Source organism: Artemia sp. Qi Xiang Cuo, chromosome 4 (genome assembly GCF_049724085.1).
Source record: "Artemia sp. Qi Xiang Cuo chromosome 4, ASM4972408v1, whole genome shotgun sequence".
In the NCBI taxonomy this organism is placed as follows: Eukaryota; Metazoa; Arthropoda; class Branchiopoda; order Anostraca; family Artemiidae; genus Artemia; species Artemia sp. Qi Xiang Cuo.
In genome coordinates this window covers 37,190,364-37,215,194 of record NC_142797.1, presented here as the reverse complement: position 1 = coordinate 37,215,194, position 24,831 = coordinate 37,190,364, and the positions used below count along the sequence as shown (strand labels likewise).

Below are 24,831 nucleotides of genomic sequence, written 5' to 3'. Positions count from 1 at the left end.
CTCCTCCGGAGAACATATAAACAAAGAGGAAAATAAGCGACATTAGATTTTTTCATGAATAGGGACGCGTGTGGCATCAGTATTCACTTTGGGGGCTTTGGGAGGTTTGTCATCCTCAAATACATAATTTCCTGAACTTTCAATTACGTTGAAAAAAATGGCTATCTCTAAACTTCGATTGAACGTGTTTGGGGAAATGGTGGGCGTGAGAGGGGAGCTAGTTGCTCTCCATTTAGTTTCGACTATTAAAAAGAACACTAGCCCTATCAATTTTCAATCAAATGAGCCTTTTTTGAAGTTTCTACGGCAACACTTTCAATAAAAACCTTATATGGCCCCAGGACAAAACTTACAACCCTTGCCCTGAGGGGGTTATCATCCTCAAAGACCTAATTTCTAGAATTTTCAACTACGTTGAATAGAATGGATATCTCAAAGTTTTGATTGGATATGTTTGGGGAAATCGTGGGCATGACAGGGGGGTTAGTTGCCCTTCAATTACTTTCGACTATTAAAAAGGGCACTAGCCCTTTCAATTTCTAATCGAATGAGCCCTTTTTTGAAGTTTCTACAACATCGCTTTCAATAAACACCATATACGTCCCCAGGGCATAATCGACAACCCTTGCCCTGAGGGCTGTGAGGGGGGGGGGGGGGGTAATCCTTCAAGACATAATTTTCAGAACTTTCAACTAAGTTGAAAAAAATGGCTATATCTAAAATTTGATTGTATGTGTTTGGGGAAATTGTGGGCGTGATAGCGGGGTTAGTTGCCCTTCATTCGGTTTTGACTATTAAAAAGGGCACTAGCCCTTTCAATTTCCAATCAAATAAACCCTTTTTGAAGTTTCTACAACAAATCTTTCTATAAAAACTTTATATAGCCCTAGGGCATAACTTACAATCCTTGCCCTGAGGGGTCTGAGGGGGTTATCATCCTCAAAGACATAATTTCCAGAACTTTCAACTACGTTGAACAAAATGGATATCTCAAAGTTTTGATTGGACGTGTTTTGGGAAATGGTGGGCGTTACAGGCCGGTTAGTTGCCCTTCAATCACTTTCGACTATTAAAAAGGGCACTAGCCCTTTCAATTTCTAATCGAATGAGCCCTTTTTGAAGTTTCTACAACAACACTTTCTATAAAAAACCTTATATGCCCCTAGGGCATAAATGACAACTCCGGTCCTGAGGGCTGTGGGGGGGGGGGGGGTGTCATCCACAAAGACATAATTTCCAGGACTTTAAACAACTTCCAGAACTTTCAAAAAATGGCTATCTCAAAATTTTGATTGTATGTGTTTGGGGAAATGGTGGGCGTAAGGGGGGGTTAGTTGCTCTCCAATCATTTTCAACTATTAAAAAGGGCACAGCCATTTCGATTTCAAATCGAATTAGCCCTTTTTGAAGTTTCTACGACAATGCTTTCTATAAAAACCCTACAACCCTTGACCACAGGCCTTAAGTTACAACCCATGTCTGTGGGTGGCGTTTCCTCCTCAAAAACATAATTTCTTTCTGGAAATCAACTACGTTGAACAAAATGGCTATTTCAAAATTTTTATTGGATGTGTTTGGGTGGGCGTGGAAGGGGTTTTAGTTGCATTCCAATCACTTTCGACTATTAAAAAGGGCACTAGCCATTCCAATTTCCAATCGATTGAGCCTCTTTCTAAGTTTCTATGACAACTCCTTCGATACGAAGTGCACTGGTCTAGAAAAAAAATAAACAATACATTGTGCCAACATCGTTCTTTACTTAGGCAGCGCTATTGCGCTGCCTATGATTCTTTTTGATGTCCTTTAATTTTCTGAAAACTCACTAAGAATTTCACGGCAAACAGTTCTTAACAGACGTTTGGTATTTTTTTTAATAGGGCAATTCCACCAGTTATTAGAAGAAAAACAAAGGTCCAGCATCAAATTTCGAAGGATATTTTTATGGCCCTAAAAAGGAGTATAAAGGAGAAAAAATTCAAGAGAAAATTCCAAATTCAATCCTTACCAAGAAGAAAAAAGTTTTGACCCTCCACGGCGCAATATTACCATCTAAAACAATAGATTATTGTGAAACCTAATAGATAATCTGTGCTATAACTATTAGGTTGCCCCTTTGTGGTAAACATTTTTTGGCCTTCTTTCTTTCTGCTTTCGCAATCATAAGCAATACAGGTTCGCACCATTTTTCAAAATCATTACATGGATATAACTTCAAATCACGTTTCAATAGATGCTATTCAATCAGTCATGTTGAAATGTTGCCCCGAAAAAAATAGAATATGACTGCCAAATAGTTTTAGACTAGTTTATTTTACAAGAAAATACATAACATAATGCAGCGCCTATTAAGAAAACTCTGATGGGCTTGTTAACAGCAGATGGCAATCTTTCAAAAATCTTACTTGATATGCCTACGCAACTCGTACATAACTAACAAACATTCTAGGTACATAAAACACATTATTCTTACGTAAAATGCATACACAAAAGCTAAACATTAGTGTCATTACTATTCTTTTGCAAAGAAAAATCACCTCGTTGGACACTTGACTATTGCCAAACTAGTTAAATTTGTATTTTCAACCGGAATTAACTCCTATACAGAAGGGATAAAATTTTAATAGAAAAAAAAAGTTTTAGTCCGGTAACTGGGTTCACAAGATTTGAGGCTCCTCGTGTCTAATGGCTATGAAGGTCATTATAAATGGAGACAAAATGTTGAAAAAAAGAAGGAAACAGATTAATCAAATACTTATATGTTAAAATATCAACTTGATAATCTCTTGTTACTGAAATATCAAAAATTTGATTCTTAAAGTAAAATTTATTAATATTATGGGGAGTCAAAACTTTCGGAGACACAATTTTAAGGGCTTTATTGTGGACTCTTTGAATTTTGTTTGTAATATGACACAAAATTACTCGCCCATGTAGAGGACCAAACGTGTATAAAAAAAAATAGCAAAATAAAGTAATCAAAGAATTGTATGTGACAAAATTTTTCACCCAACGAAACACTCCCAGAGGTTTTGACAATGTCGACGAAATAATATTTGAATGTGCGGTCCGTAAAAGATTATCATTAGCAACAAAGCCTAAATACTTATGTCTTCTTTACTCTTTTATTTCCATTTCGTATTAGATCCAAATTGGTCCAATACTAGGAATCTGGGCAAATAAAATGTAACTAGTTTTAGAATAATTTAATGTCAAGAGGTTGGAGTCTGCCAGCTCAACAAATTCATTCAAAGCCTTTCTCCTTTTACCAAAAAGTAGATTAACTGATTGAGCAACTGCAAGTAAAAGTCTATCATCTTTAAAAAGGATTATATCTGACAAGTAATATTCAACCTGATCGGTAAGAACTACAAACAGAAGAGGACCTCCGTTTGTGGTTTATTAATAACTTTCATTTTATACTTTTGACCAATGAGGGAATTTACCGTTTTCCATATTGTTTTCATGTTATATTTATGCTACATAAATTCATCTTGCAAGTACATTTTCAGCTTTCCGTTTCATGCTTTCTCCTCTCGACTGAAATATATGTAAAAAAAAGCAGAATTAAAGTGAACAATTTGATGAAAGTGGGCAGTCCCCCAGCCGTTGTGACCCCCCCCCCCATCCGCAGCACCCAGGAAAACTGACCCAGTTGCCCCCCCCCCCAGCCTAGGAACGGCCCTGTATACAGGTCCATTAACATTTAATCTGATCAGTAAGAAATACAAGTAAAAGAGGACCTTAGTTTGTAAATTATTTCTAATTTTAAGCTTTTGACCCAGGAGTAAATCCCCCGTTTTCCATATTGTTTTCATGCAACACATTTTGTTTCATACCGCTTAGAATATTTCGGTAACTTTTACGCTGCTAGACAATTAATAACAAATGACTCATTTAAACAAGTTTTATAACGTTCGTTTTTACGACTTACAGAATTTAAAATGTCCTTAATGATCAATGTTTTTTTTGGGGGGGGGGGATTTAGTACATCTCCTTCTAAGTCTTCTAAGAAGAAACATCTTATTCAGTATCTTTGCAAGTGATTTAACAAAAATGTCATAGGCGACCCGATAGATTACATTCATTAAATACTGGAGTAAAATCGGCTTCCTCCACCTAAAATTATTCGTGAATTGTATATTACATGAATACCATGCTAGTTTACTCGGCTGGCCATTCGACCAGAGGTAAGATTTTCTTCAGTAACAGCTGATGTAGGGATATTTCAAATGCTTGACATACTCCCACTTTGAAGATCTTAGAGATATGCTCCTAATAATAGCTAGTGCCTTCTAAGGTCATCTAGTGTTTCCTCTTAAGTTTTTTTTTTTAAATATAAAACAGCTGATGGCTAAAGTCCTAGACAGAACCACAATCATTGGGAAACTATAGAGCCATCTAGCAAAGCACAATTCAGCAACATCCTGAAGTTCAACTGCCGAGAGCATCTTTCTCTTTCAAACAGGATGAAAATCTATTGCTATGAACAACCAAGGGATGAGGTACGATGCTCAATTTTGGTTACAAATACGCTTGAATAAACAAGTAGGCACAAATCTAGGGACCTCCCAACCAAGGGGTTGTGCAGTAGCTTCGAAGTAATCCGGGTTTTTACTAGCCAGTTGCTACAAGCATTGTTAATTGACAGAAAGCTAGGATAGAGGTTTTGATTTTTCAAACCTTGAAGCCTTAATTTTAGGTTTTCGAAAATGCTGACCATTCTTTCATAAGGTCTTTAGCAAAGAGTACAGGTAATTTTAAAGATCGACAAGAAAACCATCTAGCATTTGACTTTTCTTGGCATTTTTCGATGTAAAAATAAGGCAAAATTACTGTAATTAGTGCAATTGGAAAAATTAGTATAGTAATAAGTAGAACTAATAGTAGAATAGGAAAATACGAAATTTTAGTTTCGATTCACTGTCCCTTAGTCCTAGCACTGAGCTGATCGTCTAAAAATAATCTAATCGACATTATCGCGCAATCAGATTTTCAAATTTACAGTCAGATCGTCAAAATTTGAAATTTAATGACAATAACATTCTGGTTTAGATTGCGAAATCGAAAATCTTACTTCAAAGCAAGATTTGTGAAAACATTCAAATCTTGAAACTATGCAGTTATATAAAAATGGTGGCATTATTTCTCCAAAATATCTCGTTTTCTCTTTATTTTTAATTTTGTCTTAGGTATTTAGGGCCACTTTTTATAGTTAGCTTCAAAAGTGTGTACCTTTTGACCAGGTGGGGCTGGGTCAGCTGAAAGTTTCTGGGATGGGATGCGGCCTACAACTCGAATATATATTTTTTGCGGTAAAATTTTCAAACACTTTCCAAATACTGCCCTTAATAGTTGTTTTTATCGATGTGTTTTTTCCAGATCAAACAGTTCTCTTTGGTAAAAGTGGAGAAAAGGAAGTTTCTAAGTCTAAATCTTGCTTTACTAAATAAATGAAATCATAAGGGATGAAATTACAAAATAGGGGCTTTTTAATAAACTGAAAGCCTTTTTCGTCAGTTTGAAGTAACTTTCAGAACCGAAGCTATACTCTAAATAGGGATATCCAGGAACATATTTTCAAGCAACCGGGTTCCGTTCTCCCAAACAAGGAATTAGCTGATCTCAAACTTCAAGAATATTGTGCCAACTGGATGAAACCTTCAGAATTGGATTGACTGTCCAAACATGAGTTAGTAAAGGTGCTTCAGACTTCATACCTTCGCCAGAAATTAAGAATTAAAAAAATGAGCATGAGCATAGAGTAACTCTGAACAAAATTTACATTTCTTTTAGAATATTGAACTATGAAACGAATTAAGACTTAGGCAATTCGAAGTGTCATCAGCAAAATTACAATTTAGCATGCTTTTGGCAACTTGGAAAGCTATTCAGTTACATGAATAAGACTTTCAGAAAATAAGTGTCCGACCCAAATTAGGATCAGGGAAGGCTTTTTCAAGCTCACAACTCTACCCTAATAGCAAGGCTTGAAAGACTATCTGAAGATAGCTCTACTATACCTAAGCAATCTTGACTTATTTGGGAAAATAAGGCAATTTGGCTTAAGAGTCTACTTCTCTTGGACTCCAGGCAAAGTAGTTCTAGGGATTTGAGTGGGTTCTAAGCAAATTAAAACTTATTGCAAAATTGCAAATGATTTCCCTAGAATCTTTCCCATATTATAAGTAGTGACCTTCTAATTATTCCTTTGCTAATCGATACAAAACAAGACCCTGTAGGTTTTTCTTTGAATAAAATTCAGGTGAGAAATTTCATCGCACCTTATAAACCGGAGGTTTTTCTGCCCTTCCCTTGTTTTTAGTCTAAGCCGTATTGAGTATGAGACATTATGCAACCGTTCTGTCGTATTGCTCTCCAAAAAACGTGTGGTTTCCCCTATTTTGCTTTTATTTTCTACTCCAAACCCTTGAGAACCCGCTTTAACTGCTGGGATTTTCGACAGCCGAGCTACATATCCATAATTTATTTTTCATTGAAAATAATACTACCTTGAATGCTTTAAACAACGTAATTTTAGAAGAAAGCGCAGAGGAATTCGTATAATTTAAACAAAGAACTCTTCAAAATAAATTCTCAATTGCTGCGCTTCACCAAACGCCCTCCTGTAATTTGATAAGCATTTTTCTTCGGAAAAAACCATTTTTCTGCAATATTTTAATTTTATTTATATTTATTCAGTCTCAGAAAATTTTTAACATACAATTAGAAAAACCGTCAAAGTTTAAGATCTGAGTTCAAAATAGTAAATTTATGAGATTTTAAGCCTTCATTCCAATTACTAGCTAATTCGAACATTTACTCGCCGGAAAACCTGTTCAGGAGGTTGTTATGAATTTCACTGGCAAAATTTAGTTTTTACTAGCCTAATCGACGGAAATTAGCCAGCCTGGTACCACTGGCTGTATTTTCTACAATAAAACGTTTTGTAGTTATCCCCATTCCACAATTACTCTACAGTGATAATAGCACTAGTTTAAAATGTTTCAAATCTTGCAGAGGCTTGCTTAAATAATTGCAAAAATGGGTTCCTTTAACCGAAGAAATAAAAAAAAATAAGTCTTTTTAACTGAAAGTAAGGAGCAACATTAAAACTTAAAACGAATAAAAATAACTCCGTATATGAAAGGGGATGTCCCCTCCTCAACGCCTCGCTCTTTACGCTAAAGTTTTTTATTGTTTAAAAAATAGCGTTGTTGGGGTTCCATCCCTGTTTCTTTTCCTTTCAGATAAATGACCTGTTTTCGTTTTCTTAATTACATTTGCTTATAGTATAATTTTAAAAGACAGGTTAAATTCTCGTTGTTAAGTTAGAGGTGTCGCAATAAGTAAGCTTTGAACCAAGTTCTATTTTTGTACTTCCTGGTTCGGGAGTCATTGAAAGATAAATATAAGAGGTAGAATTGGGTTTGAATGGGGAAGTAGCTGATTGGCTGGGCCAAGCGAAGGTCCACCCCTATGAACAATTGTGTGAAAAATATTATTTTGTTTTAGTGTGCGCTTAGACCCCGTTCGGGGATATAGAATTATGTGGGAGTATTGTGACCCTTTTGGAAGAATACAAGTAAGGTATTTTCTACAAACTGTGTATCCATGATCTTTCTTCTGGAAAAAAAAATATACCAAATTCCACATTTTTCCAGATAGGAGCTTGAAACCTTAACAAAAGGATTCTCTGATACGATAAATCTGATGGTGTGATTTTAATTAAGGTTCTATGACTTTTAGGGGGTGAGACTAAACTTGATGAAATTCATATATTTGATATCAACATTAAAATGATTCTTTTGATGTATCTATTGGTATCAAAATTTCGTTTTTTAGAGTTTCGGTTACTATTGAGCCGGGTCGCTCCTTACTTACAGTTCGTTACCACGAACTGGTTGATACGCATCGAAGCCAAGCACGGATCCAGTGTTACTTTGCACAGTTTTCAGATTAGAAATATTTGATGATTCGAGTACGGTAATGTTGCTTATATAACAACTGACATATTTATATAAGCGTTGTACAGCGTTTAAGACTCGTGAGTACTAATTTTGAAAGAAAACTAAAAACTGAATTTAGCAGAGGTAACTAACCACAACTGAGCCATTGCAACTAAGTCTAATCACTTTACCTCTGAGTTATCCTTCTTCAAAACGGACAGAGGGATCACCTACAATGATCGAATCTACCAGATCATTGCGCACAAATAGGACACGACATATTTTGCATTCTTTAAGGTTTGCTAGAGAGTAAAGTTAACAGGGGGACCTTTTCTTTTATTTATGAATCAAAACAAGGGGAAAACGACGATCTACAGCTGAATTTTCTGGATTAATTTTGGTATGTAAAAAAAAAAACAAAAAAACAAATGACTAACAATAAATAGTAAAATATGGTGCAAAAAGCTGATCGCGGTACAATTACAGCTTACAGCAGATACAATTTTCTGGAAGTTTACTCCCGGAATTATCTTGTACCGCAAAATGTGGTCGAAGTGAAAATACTGAATACAGACACTGAAAACACTTTACAGAGCAAACATTCAATACGCAAGCATTATTCTCATACACATGCTTTATTCGACAATGGAAGTCACTACAGACCCTTTGTGGATGAAAAGGGTTGAGATAAGTAAATTTAGGTGGGTTATGAAGAGTTGTAGTATTTAGTTGGTAAATCCCACTATACAAAAAACTTTAACGAAAACTCAGACGAAAACTTTATCTGAGCTTCAGTCCTCCCTCCAGACGGAGGCTAATTATGAAAAAAAGAAACTTCTAAGAATTTGGCTTTAAATGAGGCACATGACCCATTTTGTGTATGTGTGTGGAAGGGGGAGGAGGAGCGAAAGATATATCCTCAAAGCTCGAACTCGACAAAACAATAGATAAAAGCTACAATACATGGAGGTTATTGACTAAAACTAAAAGATGTCGGAGGCAGATGTCGAAGACCCCCAAACGCACTAATACGTACCCTTCTTTGAATACAGCACTGATTAATTACTTAATTAATTACTTTTTTACCTCTAAAACTCTGTTTGAAATGACAATTCTAAAAATTGCACAAACAAGGCCACAAACCTGGTGTTTTTAAACATCTCGATTTTCATTTTTTTTAGGGGGGGGGGGAGGGGGGCTGGGTATACTAGTTTTCTGCAATATGGCTATATTAGCACTTTTTATAATGGTAATACAATGGTAAAGATCTTTGGGAGTTAGGAATTATGCAAAAATATTAGCAAATACGGACCAATCAGTATAATAAATAGGAAAGAATCCAAATTGATAGCAGCAAAGAAGCGTTTTCTTGAAAACAAACTAGGACAAAAGATGGATTGTTTGTCCCATATTTATGGTATTGTTTTCCTTTTTATTTTTATATCCTTCTATTTACCTTTTTATATCCTATCTATTTATATCCGTTTTCTTCACATCATCTCTTTCTCAACATAGACGAGTACTTTATTTAGAAAGTATATTTATTCCATGATCATTGGGTTTAGTAAAAGCAGCGCAACGGTTTTTAACGTATATGACCAGCTGTCATTACGAGTCCCTGGGGCTGATCTTATTTTTCTATATTTTTCAAATCGATGAGCTGAATCTAGAAGTGAGAACTACATAAGGAAAAGGCCAACTATAATAGCATTCGTAATTCCGATTGTTTTTATTGACACTGAAAAGGATAGAACATCCAACATGCAATTAGTCACTGCGTGTTTCACAAAAATAGAATGTCACAATTTATCGTTTGACAAAATCCAACCTCGCACTAAAATAGGCACATAAACATATATTACGCACACTTTGATTATCAAACATATTTACAGAAGTTTTCGAAAACATAATTATTTTTTTTAACTTTTAGTATAGAGAGGAATTTTCAGTAGACCTATCAAGTTCGAGACTCGAGTTATTTTAAACTACGATTACACTAGCAAAACTGGTTTTTGTTACGCCAGTTATGGAATTTAAAAAATGGGTGACATTGGGTCAGTGGCGGTTCCAGACCTGGACAAGAGGGGGGGGGGTTACCCCCCCCAGTTTTTCTGATATCTGATATTAAACTCCTTTTATTTTATATTTTTACAGTCCTATGGTATACCTAGCCTCACCCCCCCCGTCCAGATTATGAGGCCTAAAGCCGATATTGCAATGGCTCTGATGATTTTTTAGATTTCAAGAACTGCCACACTGATTTTCAGCTTCAAGTTCTTCTAGGGGAAGAAAAGGTATATCCCCTAAAAACACCAATTATGGAAGTTTCTCATATTGTTTATTGTTATCTACAATGAAAAAATGACAAGAAAACCTATATTTCAATTTTACTGGTTTCTTTTTTTCTGAATATTCAACTAGTTTTCATCACCGAGATCAATTTAATTCTTTAAGAAAATAACAGAGAAAAGTTATTCAAATACCCCCTCCCCCTCCAAAAAAACCTACTTTCTTCATTCTGGTTATCACTGTGACAAAAATTTAGTATGAATGTACATACTTAAAAGCCAGATTTCGAACATCCTTCTTTTTCATCCGCTAAACATTTTCAGATTATTTTAAAATTAAGCGATTGAACTCTCTTTTGACTTGACTAGATTTTCTGCCAGTTTCCCTTGTCTAGTACAACTTGAAACAGGTTTATCCTTAAATAGAAAGAAAAACCATTAACTCGCCCTTTGCCCCCCCCCCTTACCCCAAACGTTTCAAACTACAGTTCAGCAATAAAATTTTGTTGCAAGATAAGAAAAGTAGGATAAGAATATATACGTTTCAGTTTACTTCCTAATTTCTAGCCAGTTACCCTCTCTCAGCACATTCCTTGTCTCTGTTATGACCGAATAATAAGTCACTGCAAAGGAGATCGTTTGAAAGCTTTTTTTCATTCCAGTTCTCTCTTAATTTGATGAAAATCCTTAAATAGCAAAGCTTAGAATCGTTCAAATAGTTAAAGATAGGTGCACATTACGGGTAATTTAATTAAAAACAAATTATGAAAGACAGATGTTCCCCCTTTAATTAAGCAAGAATTTTTCTTTTCGTTTTCATGCGCCTCCTACTGCTAATAATTCTGAGAAAAAATATAAAACTCAAAAACAAAAGAAGCCTTAAAATAAAAGCTCAGCTCAGTGAATCACTCGGCGAAAAATGGCCTTCCCAAGCGTCCTCTCTTTGTTTTGCTGCCATCTTCTTGTTTGCTGCAAAAATTCATATAAATTAGTCACATACCAAAATACAGTGTCATAGAAATCACTATAAAAAATATTATAGCCTACTGAGATAGATGATGTTATGCAATTCCACAAAAACTCACGGTAACAATTTTGATCTGCAAACAAATTTCCGCGAATCAGCAGAAGCTTGTTATTAACAATTCTTTGTCAGAATTTCGGTTGGATTTTAAGGGGAAGATTCAAACAATGAAGTACTAAACAACTTGAGACTTTCTTCATACAATGGATGATTCCAGGGAACTTGATTGACTTAGAATCTACTTTTATACAAGTTTTGAGCTTTTATGTGGAAGTTTCACTATTAAAGGGAAATTAAATAAAAAGCGAGTTTTTTTCCCCTGAAAGTAAGGAGCAACATTAAAACTTAAAACGAACAGAAATTATTACGAATATGAAGTGGGGTTGCCCCCTCCCCAGAACCTTGCTCTTTACGCTAAAGTTTGACTTTTTGTTCCAATTATTTAAGAATAACTCATGAAATACAAGAACCGTTTAATTAGAATAATAAGCTTTTTTTAAAATTTTAGAAAAAGTTTGGCGTAAAGAGTTAGGTGTTGAGGAGGGGGAAAACCACCTCATATTCGTAATAGTTTCTGTTCGTTTTAACTTTTAATATTGCTCCTTACTTTCAGTTAAAAAAAAAGTTTTTCTTATTAAACTTCTGAACGTTTTTTAAATAATACCGGAAAATCCAGCTCCCACTCCATGGAAAATCTTTTCCCTCACAAAAAATTCATCCGTGGGAAGATCCTCCCATGTAACTCACCTTCCGCCACAAAATCACCCACCCCCGAAAAGTATCTGTGACTTCCCAATAGCCAATACTATATGTAAACAATAGGCAAAGTTCATAGTATATACTCTTTCTCCCGGGCGCTATGGGGGGTAAATTCATCCTCAAACACATATTATACATCTAGTAGAAAATGAGAAATAACAGAAGAAACTTCTTCCTGACACAACATACTTATGATACAAATACGTAAATTCAAAGTATTAATGAAGCAGCCAAGGATCTTTTACCCCATATACTCCACATATACTTAACCCCACATAATCAAAAGAGTTGTAGTCTCAACGAAAACAAATTTGACCTCTACAAGGACCTCCGAGGGATTTTAGACATCTATATCTAAAAAAATTAACAAATTTGTATGTTTCACGAGAAGGCTAAACCCAAAAGTGTTTTTTTTTTTTGGGGGGGGGGGATCATATCCTATCAATCAGGAGAGGTCTAATTACAACCAGCTATATTGTACTGCAAAACAATAGTTCTGAAACAATTGAGACCAGAGTGTAATCAGGAAAAAGGTCTACAGGAACCTCAAGTCTCAGAATCGGGATACCTCGAACCTCAAAAAGTGCATTTCATGTCAAAATTTTCGTAAAAGATCCTTTAAATCAATCAGGAAGGGGGAGGGAGAAAGCGTACTTACTATCCCCCCTTCATTTGAAGGAATATATTTAGACAAATAGGTAAGGAGCAAAAATATCAGACTTCCATACAAACACTGATAATATACACTTTTAGCCATAAGACCAAAAATTATGACAATCATTTGGTTTCAAGCGTGGACAAACTCTAAAATCAACCAGCTTCTATTGACATGCTGCTTCTATGATCCTAATGGGACAAATTGACCAGACCTATTAAGGGCATTATTCAGGGAAGCGGACTCTCAGCTTTACGAGCCTTTGCATCTAAAATTCAATGAAATACAAAATTTCCAAGGGGGTCTCCCAATGCCTTGAGGGAGGATACCACATACTTTTTGTAAATAGTGGTGTAAATACTTAGGGTTCCAATGCATAACTATTTACTACAATCAATTGTAACAGGGAATTTTCTTCCAGCACATGTGACATCCTTGATGTAACATCTTAAAATTCCATTATAAGAGTTTTGACCATTTAAGAAAATACAAGACAATTATGATCTATGAACATTATTGATGATACTATAAATGCTTCTTTTGGAAAATACCACCTGGTCTAATGCAGAGTGAGTAACTGTATATTGGGAAAGGGAACCGTTCGAAAAAGTACCCGACAATGCGAGACGTCTGTAAATAAAGAAAAAAAAAGAAAAAGAAGAAATACAGAGACACTGAAAGGGGATAATAAAATAGAATACTGTTATAGAGCAGCAAAACTAAAAATAATATACAATAAAACCTTTTGCATCCCTCAGTTTCTGTGCTTCCACTTTCCTCTGCTCTGGGGAGAGATTGGACTTCAAGCCCAGGGCACCAGTGACTAGTCGCCTAGCCGCTGAGGCCGTTGTAGCAGGACGTGGTTTATAAGGCAGTAGAAATTCGGAAACTTTCCTAGCTTTCAATTTTGATTCGCGCGAGGCTTGGGCTAAAGATCTTGCCTTGGCCATAGGGTGAATCAACCTGAGAGCTTCTAAAGCTAGAAAAAAATTTAAAGAAATTAACATCTTCCCCATCATCAACAAAAGAATAGCAAACATTTATTAAAGAGCGAAGTTTTTTTCACTGCATTATCTTTGTTTTATTTAGCCTCATCGTACAGACCTGATGACAGTAGAAAGTTGCGAAAGGTCTTATTTGATTGCAAATCAAAAGTTCTAAAGGAAAAAACACTTTAATGTATTTCCCTTTCTTTCTTCTTCTGAGATAAGAAACCTGGTAAAAGATCCTAAAATGAAGCCCTTGACCCTATGCACCCCCCCCCCCGCAAATTCGAACATATAGACACGTTCTATCTTTTTTGATCATCCAGAGAATTTAAGGAGTTCTCCTCAATGATGTTTTTAGGCATAAAAAATCATTAAGATCACCGTACGACTGCTCAAGGTCAGTAGACATTTCACATATAGTACTACATTTCCACCTAAGTTGGTACTTGAGAACTTCTGAGCCTGCTCATTTCAAATCTGAGACTAAGATTGAAGTATTAAGTCCAAAAACAAATGAAGCATATACTTTACAAATGCTGGAAATGTTACACATAATGTACAAAATTACAGAGATGCAATGATTTTAAATCTGTATGACTGTAGGAACCAAAATGGATCCTTTGGCCCTATGTCCTTTCCAACACCCAGTCCCCAATAAGTTCACTTATACAGGCATAGTGGATGCCTCTTTCCACTCTTGATCACCCAGGAATTATCTAGGGGATGGTCCAGAATGACTAAATATTAACAAACCATCATGATCGCAGCGTAACTACTTTAGATCACTGTTTGTTTTAAATATTGCTTAATTGTTTATTGTAAATTGTGTTGTTTTTAGGTTTCACTTTTTCATTTGTAGTATTTCTACTGGTTTGAAAATCACTCTCTAGCCTTTGAGGGATTTTTTTTGCTATTTAATTTTTGATAAAAACCATATCTACTAATTAATTCCGACTCTTTGAATAGGCCAATTATATACAATAAAGTTTGCTATCCAACTTATAAATACTTTCTGTTTATTAACAAAATCTAGATGGATTAACAACATTTTATCTGCTGCTGAAGACATCTTGTTGCAGAGCAGGTTAATATAATAAAAAAAAAACAGGCGATGAGCAATTTTAGACCAGAGAAGGATCAAGTTTTAAGCTCAAAATCATACTAGAATACACATTTGATTTTGAGTAAAGAAACAAATGACTAGTCAGAGGTGCGCTATTAAGAGAAAAGCCCCATTCAGTTATTCAACGACTAATCAGGTGAATATACCCTTTATTTAGTTCAGTTGATCTCAATTGTAGTCCCCGAAGCCGCGTCTAAAACCGTCAGTGCGCCGCCGATAATATTTCAGCGATCTACCACCGCAAAGGCTTCGGCGTGCCGATGCGCCGACATCATGGTCGGTGGCAGCGACACCGGGAATTCCTAGCGACGATTTACTTTCTGAGATAACTGAGAGGCAAATATAAGGAAAAATCACTATTTAATGGTAGACGCAAATTTTTTTTGATTCCTCTCAAAATGTTTTTGAATTTAACCGTCTAATGTGGACTTTAGATTATCTTTCACTTGGTTGTGTCCTCAATGCTACAATGTAACAATGTTAGTGGAGCGTAGAGATTGAGAGGTTGAAGGGTATCAACCCCTTTATTATGTAGATTAATTAATGACTATTTAATTTAAAATATTGTTCTCTACTTTCACACATTTTTTTGTATATTTGATTTGCATTAATTTTTTACTATCATATTCATTCTAATCCACCCTTAGCTTTTATGCCAAAGTTTAACTTTTGCATTTACAATGCTTCGAAACTGAAGGAAAGTCCCTGAAAAACTGTCTTCTTAATACTTTGTCAAAGGGGGCCTGAAATGCCAACATCGTCATTTTCATCCTGTTCTGCATCCTCACTGCACTCGCATTATCTGATCAAGCATTTCTTCTTTGACGCATGATCATGAATCATGAGGAGATTTATAGTTGCTGCTCTTTTGAGAAAACCCACAAGCCACATTCATACAACTGATTAGGGTAGCTGATCCACTGACAGCACCAGAAATTACAGCCTTCTGTTCAGCCTCAGTTCGTTACGTTTACATTTTTAGAAGATTCGCTGGAAAAATATTATTCCTCACAAATACCCCGCATCATTGAGAGCCGAAATCCATCAGGCCAGGGTTAAAAAAAAAAAAAAAAAAAAAAAAAAAAACCTTTATAGCATCTTATAAAAATAAACGGATTTAAATAAACTCCACCTAATTTAAATATAATATTTTACTTCGCAATAAAAAAAAACTTCACAATAGTTGGGGAGTAAAATTCCCTTTTACAGCCCAATCACATGCATAGTCCAAATATATTCCTCCAAGTGAGGATATACTAGAAGTTAAATCCTCTCTTGATATTGATAGGAAGGACCGACCAAGAGAATTTGCCCCTAAGAAATACACCTTTGAGGGTTTCCAGAACCCCTTCCCAAAAGAAAGGAGATCCACTGACTTGCACATCTTTTCTAATACTTGCGTGCAATAATGCAATAGTGGATACCGTCCCTCCATTTTATATGGAATGTGTAACTTTATCTTTAGAGATAACTGTGGCACCATGTGGCAATGTGTCTCTAAAACTAGGACGATATTCATATAGCTTTTCAGAAACTCCGAGTCAAATTAGCAATCTCCTAATTTTTCGGCAAAGTCAGGCCAACATTAATATTTATCTATTTGGAATTACCATAACTAGGAGCTTTTTTAAATATAATTATTACCGTCAAATTTCATTCTTTAGAGTTTCAATTACTATTGGAGCAAGTCAGGTGTATGTACATTTCTCTTTGTTGCCAGAATTTCTAAATGTTAAATGTGTTAAGTTTATCTAAATTTATGAAAACAAATATCTGTTTTTGAATAGGGAATCTAAAGCCGCTGGAGTCCTGCTTAAAACAAACAGTTAAACCACTTAAACTTACTCACACTCTGGTCACTTAAGCCTTGTCTTAGTATTTATCATTTTGTATCGTCGGAATAGAAATGATAGTGATAATATATGTGTAATATTGTAATCACAACGTTCCGGCATTAACTAACAGTAGCTCTTGGGAGTTTCAGTAAATTACTGCTTAATCTGCTAATTGAAAAAAAAAAACTTGGAAAAATGAAAGTTAGCTTTACTGAGTTAAATATCTTACAGACTCTTCTGTAGAGACAAATAATCGGAGCAAATAGGCTGTGGACATAGGTTTAATAACTATATTCTGTTGAAAGTACTATGTTTGAAAAATCGCGGCGGCGTTTGCTTGTTTATTATAATTTTGTTTTACCACTATTGTTTTGTATTCCCAATACTGTTGATACAACACTTGTGTTAACTGTAAAGCTTAAATGTCTGAACGCAGATGTTATATATTTTACGTGTCTGTACAGTTAATCATTTATTATAACATAGTAGAAAGTTTTTAGGGATCACATCCTGCTATTTACCATAGGTAATTTCTCTACGTTTTAATTTTGAATTTCTGTATTTACTTCATTTAAAAAATTTGCTTTTCTATTACCTCTTTTAACTTTCATTAACTTTTACAAGGTCTGATTATAAAATGTTACACCTAGTTTTCGTTGTTGGAAGAAATTTAAATTGTACTTGACTTGAACAATTTTTGGTGAGCTCTGAAATCGAGATACTGGTAGCTCTTACTTTTTTTAATTGCCGCTCTGAAATTCAAAAAGGCGGTTTAGTACAATTTTGTACATCCTAGCCGATGGGTCAGCACGCTAGACTTGAAATCCTTTGTCCGTGAGGACAAGGGCTCGAATCCTGGTGTCGCTGGTTATTTGGTTTGGAACGGCGGAGCGATGGTGTGACTCTGTGAGTTTGGCCAGAGTCGACCCAGCTCTAAATGAGAACCTGGAGAAATGTGGGGAAGTTGGAAGTTGAATATAATTTGAAATATTCATTCAAATTATCTTCACTGTCTTATGAAAAGAATTCCCTATTGTTCTTCTTGTTTTTTTTTGTTGTTGTTAGGAGAAATAATGGTAAAATGGACATAACATGGTTTTTGCTGAGTATCATAATGAAGGGAAAAGACCTCAGGGAATAGCCAAATACGTATAGGGTAGTCAAAGAAGTGGAAAGCAGGTTAAAACACCAGGAAATCCAGACATTGAGGAAAATATAGACAGCAGATGCCCTTGCGTTTTCATAAATTAGCTATGGAGATATGGTGCAAATAAATTTATTTCGATTTAAATTTTAGAGTTTAATTTAAATCAAATTTAAAATTCCCTATTTTGTCGAAGTAGTTCAATTCTCAGACAGGTTGATTTCACATTTGATCATTTGGATTAAAAGAATGTTTGGGAGAACTTAAACCTAATGTCTTGTCCTTATTTTGTCCGAGGTTTGTTCATGATGATGAAGCTGAAAAGGAATTGTGGATCCTAAGAGCTCTTACTTAGAATGAGGATGGAATTCCGATAAGAATTGATACCAATTTAGTTACTGAAACTTTTAAAAAACAAGCGAGAAAATGCTAAAAATAAAACAAACCCCAATGAATCAACGGCGTACTGCCAATCAGTTTTTGGCAGAGCGCAGCCAAAATTTTTCAGGCACACCGCCACCGAGCATAATTTGCGTCCACCACCGCCGAATTTTAGCTCAGAACAGCTTCGGGGAGTACTCAACTGGTATGAGGGACCACAAGGGCCCACGGGCATTTTCTCTCTTTCCCTTAGTAGACAAATATTAGACGTAAAATTAAAAACTTGACACATCATTGAAATACAACCCCCCTTTCTGGTGAAACAAAATAAGGCCGTTGATCTTTCCCCTTGAAATTTTTTTACAGGCTTGCCACCCGCCAGAAAATTTTTGTGGCACTTATGATCGTTGGCAATACGCAACGTCACTCCAAACGTCACTCAAATATTAACGTCACTTCTAAAACAGTTTCGTAAGTGTGTTCACTAAAAGCCTTTTATCGAAGAAAATTCTTAGTAAACAGTCCTTCTCTGATGGAAAAGAGGGAGAGGGGATCAGAAAAGCTCAGATACAGCCATACATCCATACCTGCAAAGAGAAGGGAGGATACAACCTTTTGGTATTTTTTTCGAAGGATGTCCAAGCTCCAAGATAGCTGTATCCGAATTGTTTTTTTTTATTTTTTATTTTATTTTTTTTCTAATCTGTCAGAAAGATTATGAAAAATTACATATTGGGGAAGGGGGTAGAATTAGGCTAATGTATACTTACTTTTAAATTTCCCAGCTCTTGTTAAATTTTTTAGGTTTATCAATTATTGCTTGTTCTTTTCAAATGTCAACGACGAAACGACAACGTGACTCACAGCCAGGAGAGCGGGGCTTTTATTTAAAAATCATCTTGCTATCTGATTATCAAACCACACTGCATCTTAAACCTCTTGTACTCTAACCTTGGGCACTACAGACTATATACATGGAGGTACCTACCAAAAGATATACTTATTTCACCCGATTTTACTTAGTTCTATTGTATTTAAGGATTGATTATGCTACCTAGTTGTCGAGTTAAAAAGAAAGAAAAAAAATACATATACGGATCTTATACCTGCTGCAGGACTGCTGAATACCCCAAGAGCATGTGTATCATCAACCCATTTAATTTCAAAAGATGCATTGCCTCCATGTTGTCGTATACCACCGAAAATAACTAAAAGATCTTCAGTCTTGATTGACGGCGAGAAATCATAGAATTCAACAACATGACTCAGCTCCTCGTCAAATTGAGTTTCATCAGCGATTGAAGGCACAAAACTAAGGTAATCCACTTTTGGTTTGTTTACTTGAACTGTTTTGCCCAGGGCCATGCTTAGCTACAAATATTGAAAAATTATATTAAATATCAAGGGAGTGATCAAACCTGTACAAAGGAAGCGACGGGAAAAGTTAACGTTTTATCTTTTTTTTTCTCAGAAAAAAAAAATCATTTTCTCCCAAGGCCGTATCCAGGGGGGGGGGGGGGTTAGGGGTTTTGCCCCCCCCCCCTTCGAAATGTTTGTCTGACCCGTAAAAACGTAACAAAAATGGACATGAACAAATTTTGTATGCGTTTTTTGTTTTTTTTGTGTACCCCCTCCCCCCCCCCAAAAAAAATTGAGTGAAACCCCCTCCAAAAAGAATCCTGGGTACGGCCTTGTTTTATCCCAGGAAGACTCATTTGGCCCCCACTAAAGTCAGACATGTGTGGACACATGGAAGTAGAGCGAGGACAAGGTAATGCATGCTAACCTAAAAGCTATATTTCCCTTTTCTAAAATCATAGGCATGGTACATAAAACTTCATATGATTTGAGCAAGTAAGGTAAGCGCCCTAAACTTGAATATTGGGGAGGAGGAGGCAATGGTAAATCTGGGCCAGGGTTGGCTGCCACCTGACTTGTGTGTTGTTTAATTGTGAGTAGTCAAAATTTAGGAGAGAGGGAGAGAGAAAGAGATAGGAGAGAGACAGAGCGAGTACATTACTGAAATGAATATTTTAGCTTGCTCTTCTGTTTTCTCAAATTTTTCCGAATGAAGGCCTCTAAGACGATTCGGAGAAACCACCCTTCTCTTGACAGCAGATTTGCTGCATAGAAAAATGTCAAAGTTACGTTAGTGCTAAAGTCCAGAGGGAGGAACAACTATAATTCATTTACCTATTGTACAAAATCTGTTCCACTTTTTTCTGTCAGCATTCATCGTATATTTCATACCACCAAGAACGAACAGTTAGAGTTAATAAATTAATAAGCCTTGTAAAATAGAAACTTAAAAAATGGTTGAGAAAATTACAAGTTCATTGGTTAATCTAAAAACGATGTGAAATTAAATAGATGAAATTTTCGAAAGAAAGAAATTTAATGCTGAATCAAAAATTATAATAACTATTTACCATTATTTGCGTACAACTAAATCGTAAGTTACTGATTTTACAAACCAGACTTTTGTAAATAAGAGGAAAACTAAAAGAAGTATTAGAAGGGGAAATAAAGATGAAAAGAAACAAAAGGTACATACCTCCTCCAAGACTTCAGGCTTGACAGGTTCTCCTTGGTCGTTAAACATTATATCCCAGGAATCGTCTTCTTCTTTCTTATCCAACTGATCAAAATCACGTGATTCTGAATCAAATACTTCATTGGCTAGTTTGAGTTTTTCTGCATCCACCTCTTCTAGACTTGCAATTGTTCCTTTGATTTCCTCTTTTTTATCAGAATCAGCCGAACTATACCCACTTGATCCGTGGGGTTCACTAACATCAGCACATCCATTATACAATTCACTAACCTCCACCCTCCAAACCTCTGACGGCTCATTAATCTCAGATCCATGATAGTTTATGCTAGGTTTTCGCAGGGGTTTAGGAGGATCGAATGTAGGCTGGTTTACTTGCTCTTCCACTGGAACAAAGCTAGTTTTTCTACTACGAGAAGATTTCTTCTCGAAATTTTTCCAAGTTGGACTAGCTACAAGATCACTTTTGTTGCTTCCACTCTCCGTGGCTATTGCACTAGCCTCTTCAATAGTTATAAGAGTTTCTATTTTCGAGTCAATTAATCCGTCTTCAACTTCGTTGAGTTTTTCAGACACCTTATTACTTTCATTTGTATTGCTTTTTATGAGCTCTTGTTTGGCTATTTTCAGCGAGGAACCATCTTCTATATGATCACCTGACTGAGACGATTCCTAGATAGAAAGAACAGACAAGTTAAAAGTGAAACTTTAACAAGAAAAAACATTCTTTTGGATGATAAAGTCAACTGACATGTCAACCACTAGCTACAGGAGGCGAACACTTCAAAAAAAGAAAGATATAAAGGTTGAAGTCAATTTTGTTAGTCAACCAGTTGACTGATTGATTGAAAGATAAAACTAATTTTGAAATTTTTCTCAACATGTTTACTTTGACAAGTAAACTAATTTATTACGCTAGTTTGCTAAGTAGATGTGTGGTTTACAATAACAACTAAAAAATTTTACCACTAAAAGCGAATTCGAAACTTATAGCAGAAATCAATTTACAGGACACATCGCCAAAAAAAAAAAAAAAAAAAAAAAAAAAATCAAAATTACTGTCTGCACTTTATTTAAGCACTTAGTATTCCAGCTCACTGCCCGTGCCAAGAGATATCCGTGCACTTGCCGAATCTCAACACTCTTGCCGAGTCAACCTAAGTCACCTACTCATAAAATGGGTAGAAACATTTGGCCTAGTTGACCCACTTCATTTCCCGTCCTTTATCTCACCCTATACTCTCTGCAATCATCTTACGACCAAAACTGAATTCATCAAGTGAATTTGGGGGACTTGCCCACTGGCAAGCCTAAAAAAGCAAACACACACACATATATATATATATATATATATATATATATATATATATATATATATATATATATATATATATATATATATAAATGTGTTTGTTTTTTTATTTACAAAATAAATAAATATTGTATCAATTATTATCCCTGAAACTTTTTGAATGCCAGATTTGCTGAAAATCAACACAATTCTGTGAAATGTGTACTCGCCATGGTTTGATATGGAAATATAAGGCTATTAGGGAAACGTATAAAACCTTTTATACTGAATTTGGCGGCAATCAAATACTGTTCGTTTATTAAGACCATTCCTTATTTAATCCCTGAATGATCATGTTCCAAAAGGTGGTAATATGTCTACGGATTTGGGAATTCAGGAAAGAGGATGGAACTCGAGAGCCACATTTTAAGCCCAAAATCAAAACGTCAGCATAAGCCTGAATTCTTTTCCCCTCATTAACATACAAAACTGGCTCAACTGAAAACCAAATAGAATTTATGTGGGACTTTTAAGATTCAGGCTTCGGTGAAATTGCAGATTAAAACTTACACTTTCTAAGTACGTCGCCGCTACATACAAGCCATTGAAAAAAATAAACGCTAATTATTATGGCATTCTTAAACCTCTTTTACGTCAGATTCTTTAAGTCCACTTTTTACACTTTATCATTCGAACACTTTTAACTCAGTACGCCCATATGTTGTTCCTAAAAGCAATGATGATTAGGAGGACACACAAGGTAACACAAATCACAAAACATTACCTGATGATCCCGCGCTCTAGCCTAAGGTTAAAGAGAATGACTCAATAGCCTTTAGAAGGATTGGGGGGTAGTAGCAATACTTCTGTTCATTTTAATTTTGATTTGGTTATTCATTTCAATTTTTACTTGTTTCGGGTATTTATTTATTCATCTATAGCAGTACCTGTTAACTTTCTGTTTGATGTGTTTATTCATCTATAATATCTGTTCGTTTTGGGTTTCATATATTCGTGATATTAAATGCTGTTCGTTCTATCTTTGAATTATTATAGGACTTTCTTTTTGCTGGTCTTAAATTTAATATGGTTCTTTACTTTTCTCTGAAGAGCTTTTTCCCGGAAGTTTTTTTTAAAATTAATTTCTGTTTGTTTTTGATTGCAATAATAAAAATATCCGATTCTAATCCATTAGCTTTAATTAGTGCATTTTAATTAATTTCAACGTTCCCTCACCATTCCCTGAAAGTTCCAACTAAATGTCATTAGCCGTTCTTGAGATATTACAAATTCAGGTATTACGTCATTCAGCAAGCTTTACCGCAAAGGATGACATTTTTTTTTATAACAAATTTCTATTATTTAAAAAATAGCTCTTACCAAGTTTTCTTGGTTTAGTGCCAAGGAACTACAGCGAGCTTCCAAGGACCTTCTCGCTTTAGGAACATAAACCACCATATCAGGTCTTCTGACTTTTCTAAAAAGATATAAAATTACCAGAGAATTACACTATAGGACAGCTCTCTAATTCCCGAATAGCAAAGCCAAGGATAACTTATACAGGCAAGTGATCTGAAATCACTAAGAAGATAAGATATACATTCATTAGACACGGTCCATTGTTCATTAAAATGAACATTACCCAAAGTTCGCCTTTTATACTCTACTTTTACACTTAGCATGGTAAAGTATATATTATAACATCTAGTTTAATTTTCACTGAATTCTTGGTCTGACTTCTCCAAAGATAAACAGATCAAGACAGATATCCTAGGGGGATCTTGGAAGGGCATAATTTGAACTATTAATTGAAATAATAAAACACCGTCAGCGTTATATACTAAGTCTGAAAAAAAGTCTGTCAGAGATAAAAAAAGGAATGAATTTTTTAAAGCTTTGATTGTGTCTCAAAAATTTACGTAAATTTTCCACGATTACCAGGCAGTTCGTGGAAACAATCTGTGAATCTGAAATAAAAGAATGATTCGTGCTAAAATTAACTGTAAAATTAAAAGAAGAAATTTTTATAATAAGATATTCATGAAAAGAATCTACTTTCGATAATAATTCCAAATATGCTCTGATATTGGAAGTGTACTTTTAAAATAGTAAAACTAAAGTAAAGATTACGTACCTATGCCACGTAGTTGTTTTTTCTTTAGCATCAACCACACCTACACAGTTCAAAATATATATTGCTTACAATAAACGCACTTATAGTCATTTAGTCAAGCCATTTAGAGCAGCGTCAGTTAAGTAATTTAACTGACGCTTAAATGACTTAGTTAAGTCATTTAGAGCAGCGTTTTTTAAACTGGGAGGTGCGCCTCCCTAGGGAGGCACGAATTAGTCTAAGGGGAGGCACGAATATTAGCAAAGATTGACAAAAATTCAAATGAAACGCTGTCATACAAAATATCTTAGCACTTTTAGAACTGACGGGATTTGCAGGCCCAGGCTGAACAAAAGCTAAGTTCGCCATCTCGAAGTAGAATAAGCAAGATTTTATAGACACTCCGGACACTGTTCAAGGACAATCAATTAGACGATCATTAGAAACGATTTTTGCGATCAATTAGTTTTTTAGATATGCAATTCTGATGCAGCTATAAACGCATAGTTATTTGATGTCTTTGATATATCAAAGAGGATAATATAACTATAAATATGTATTTTTGCAAACCTATTCCTGGTAAACCACATTCAGTGAAATTTTCAATACACTGATATTTTTTTTTTAAAAGGAGAAAGGCATATTGTGGAAAAATTCCGCTTGGCTTTGTACTTAAGGTGCAAAGTCAATGTCAGGGCACAAAACTGGCCTTCTAGTACTAATTAAAATGAA

General features: G+C 35.2%; 1 protein-coding gene across 2 annotated transcripts in view; it reads right to left on the bottom strand.

Moving 5' to 3' along the window:
* Positions 1 to 9,660: 9,660 nt before the first annotated feature.
* The window catches only part of LOC148953077 (uncharacterized), an 80,461-nt gene continuing 65,290 nt past the window's right edge, over positions 9,661 to 24,831 (bottom strand). For both annotated transcript variants that reach the window (XM_089088286.1, XM_089088287.1), the window contains exons 5-9: positions 23,367 to 23,463; positions 20,699 to 21,367; positions 19,251 to 19,515; positions 13,415 to 13,651; positions 9,661 to 11,203 (exon numbers count right to left, since the gene is read on the bottom strand). In XM_089088286.1, the coding sequence (XP_088944412.1) occupies positions 11,127 to 11,203; positions 13,415 to 13,651; positions 19,251 to 19,515; positions 20,699 to 21,367; positions 23,367 to 23,463 (1,345 nt within the window). In that variant the 3' untranslated portion in view covers positions 9,661 to 11,126. The remainder of the gene's footprint in view (positions 11,204 to 13,414; positions 13,652 to 19,250; positions 19,516 to 20,698; positions 21,368 to 23,366; positions 23,464 to 24,831) is intronic.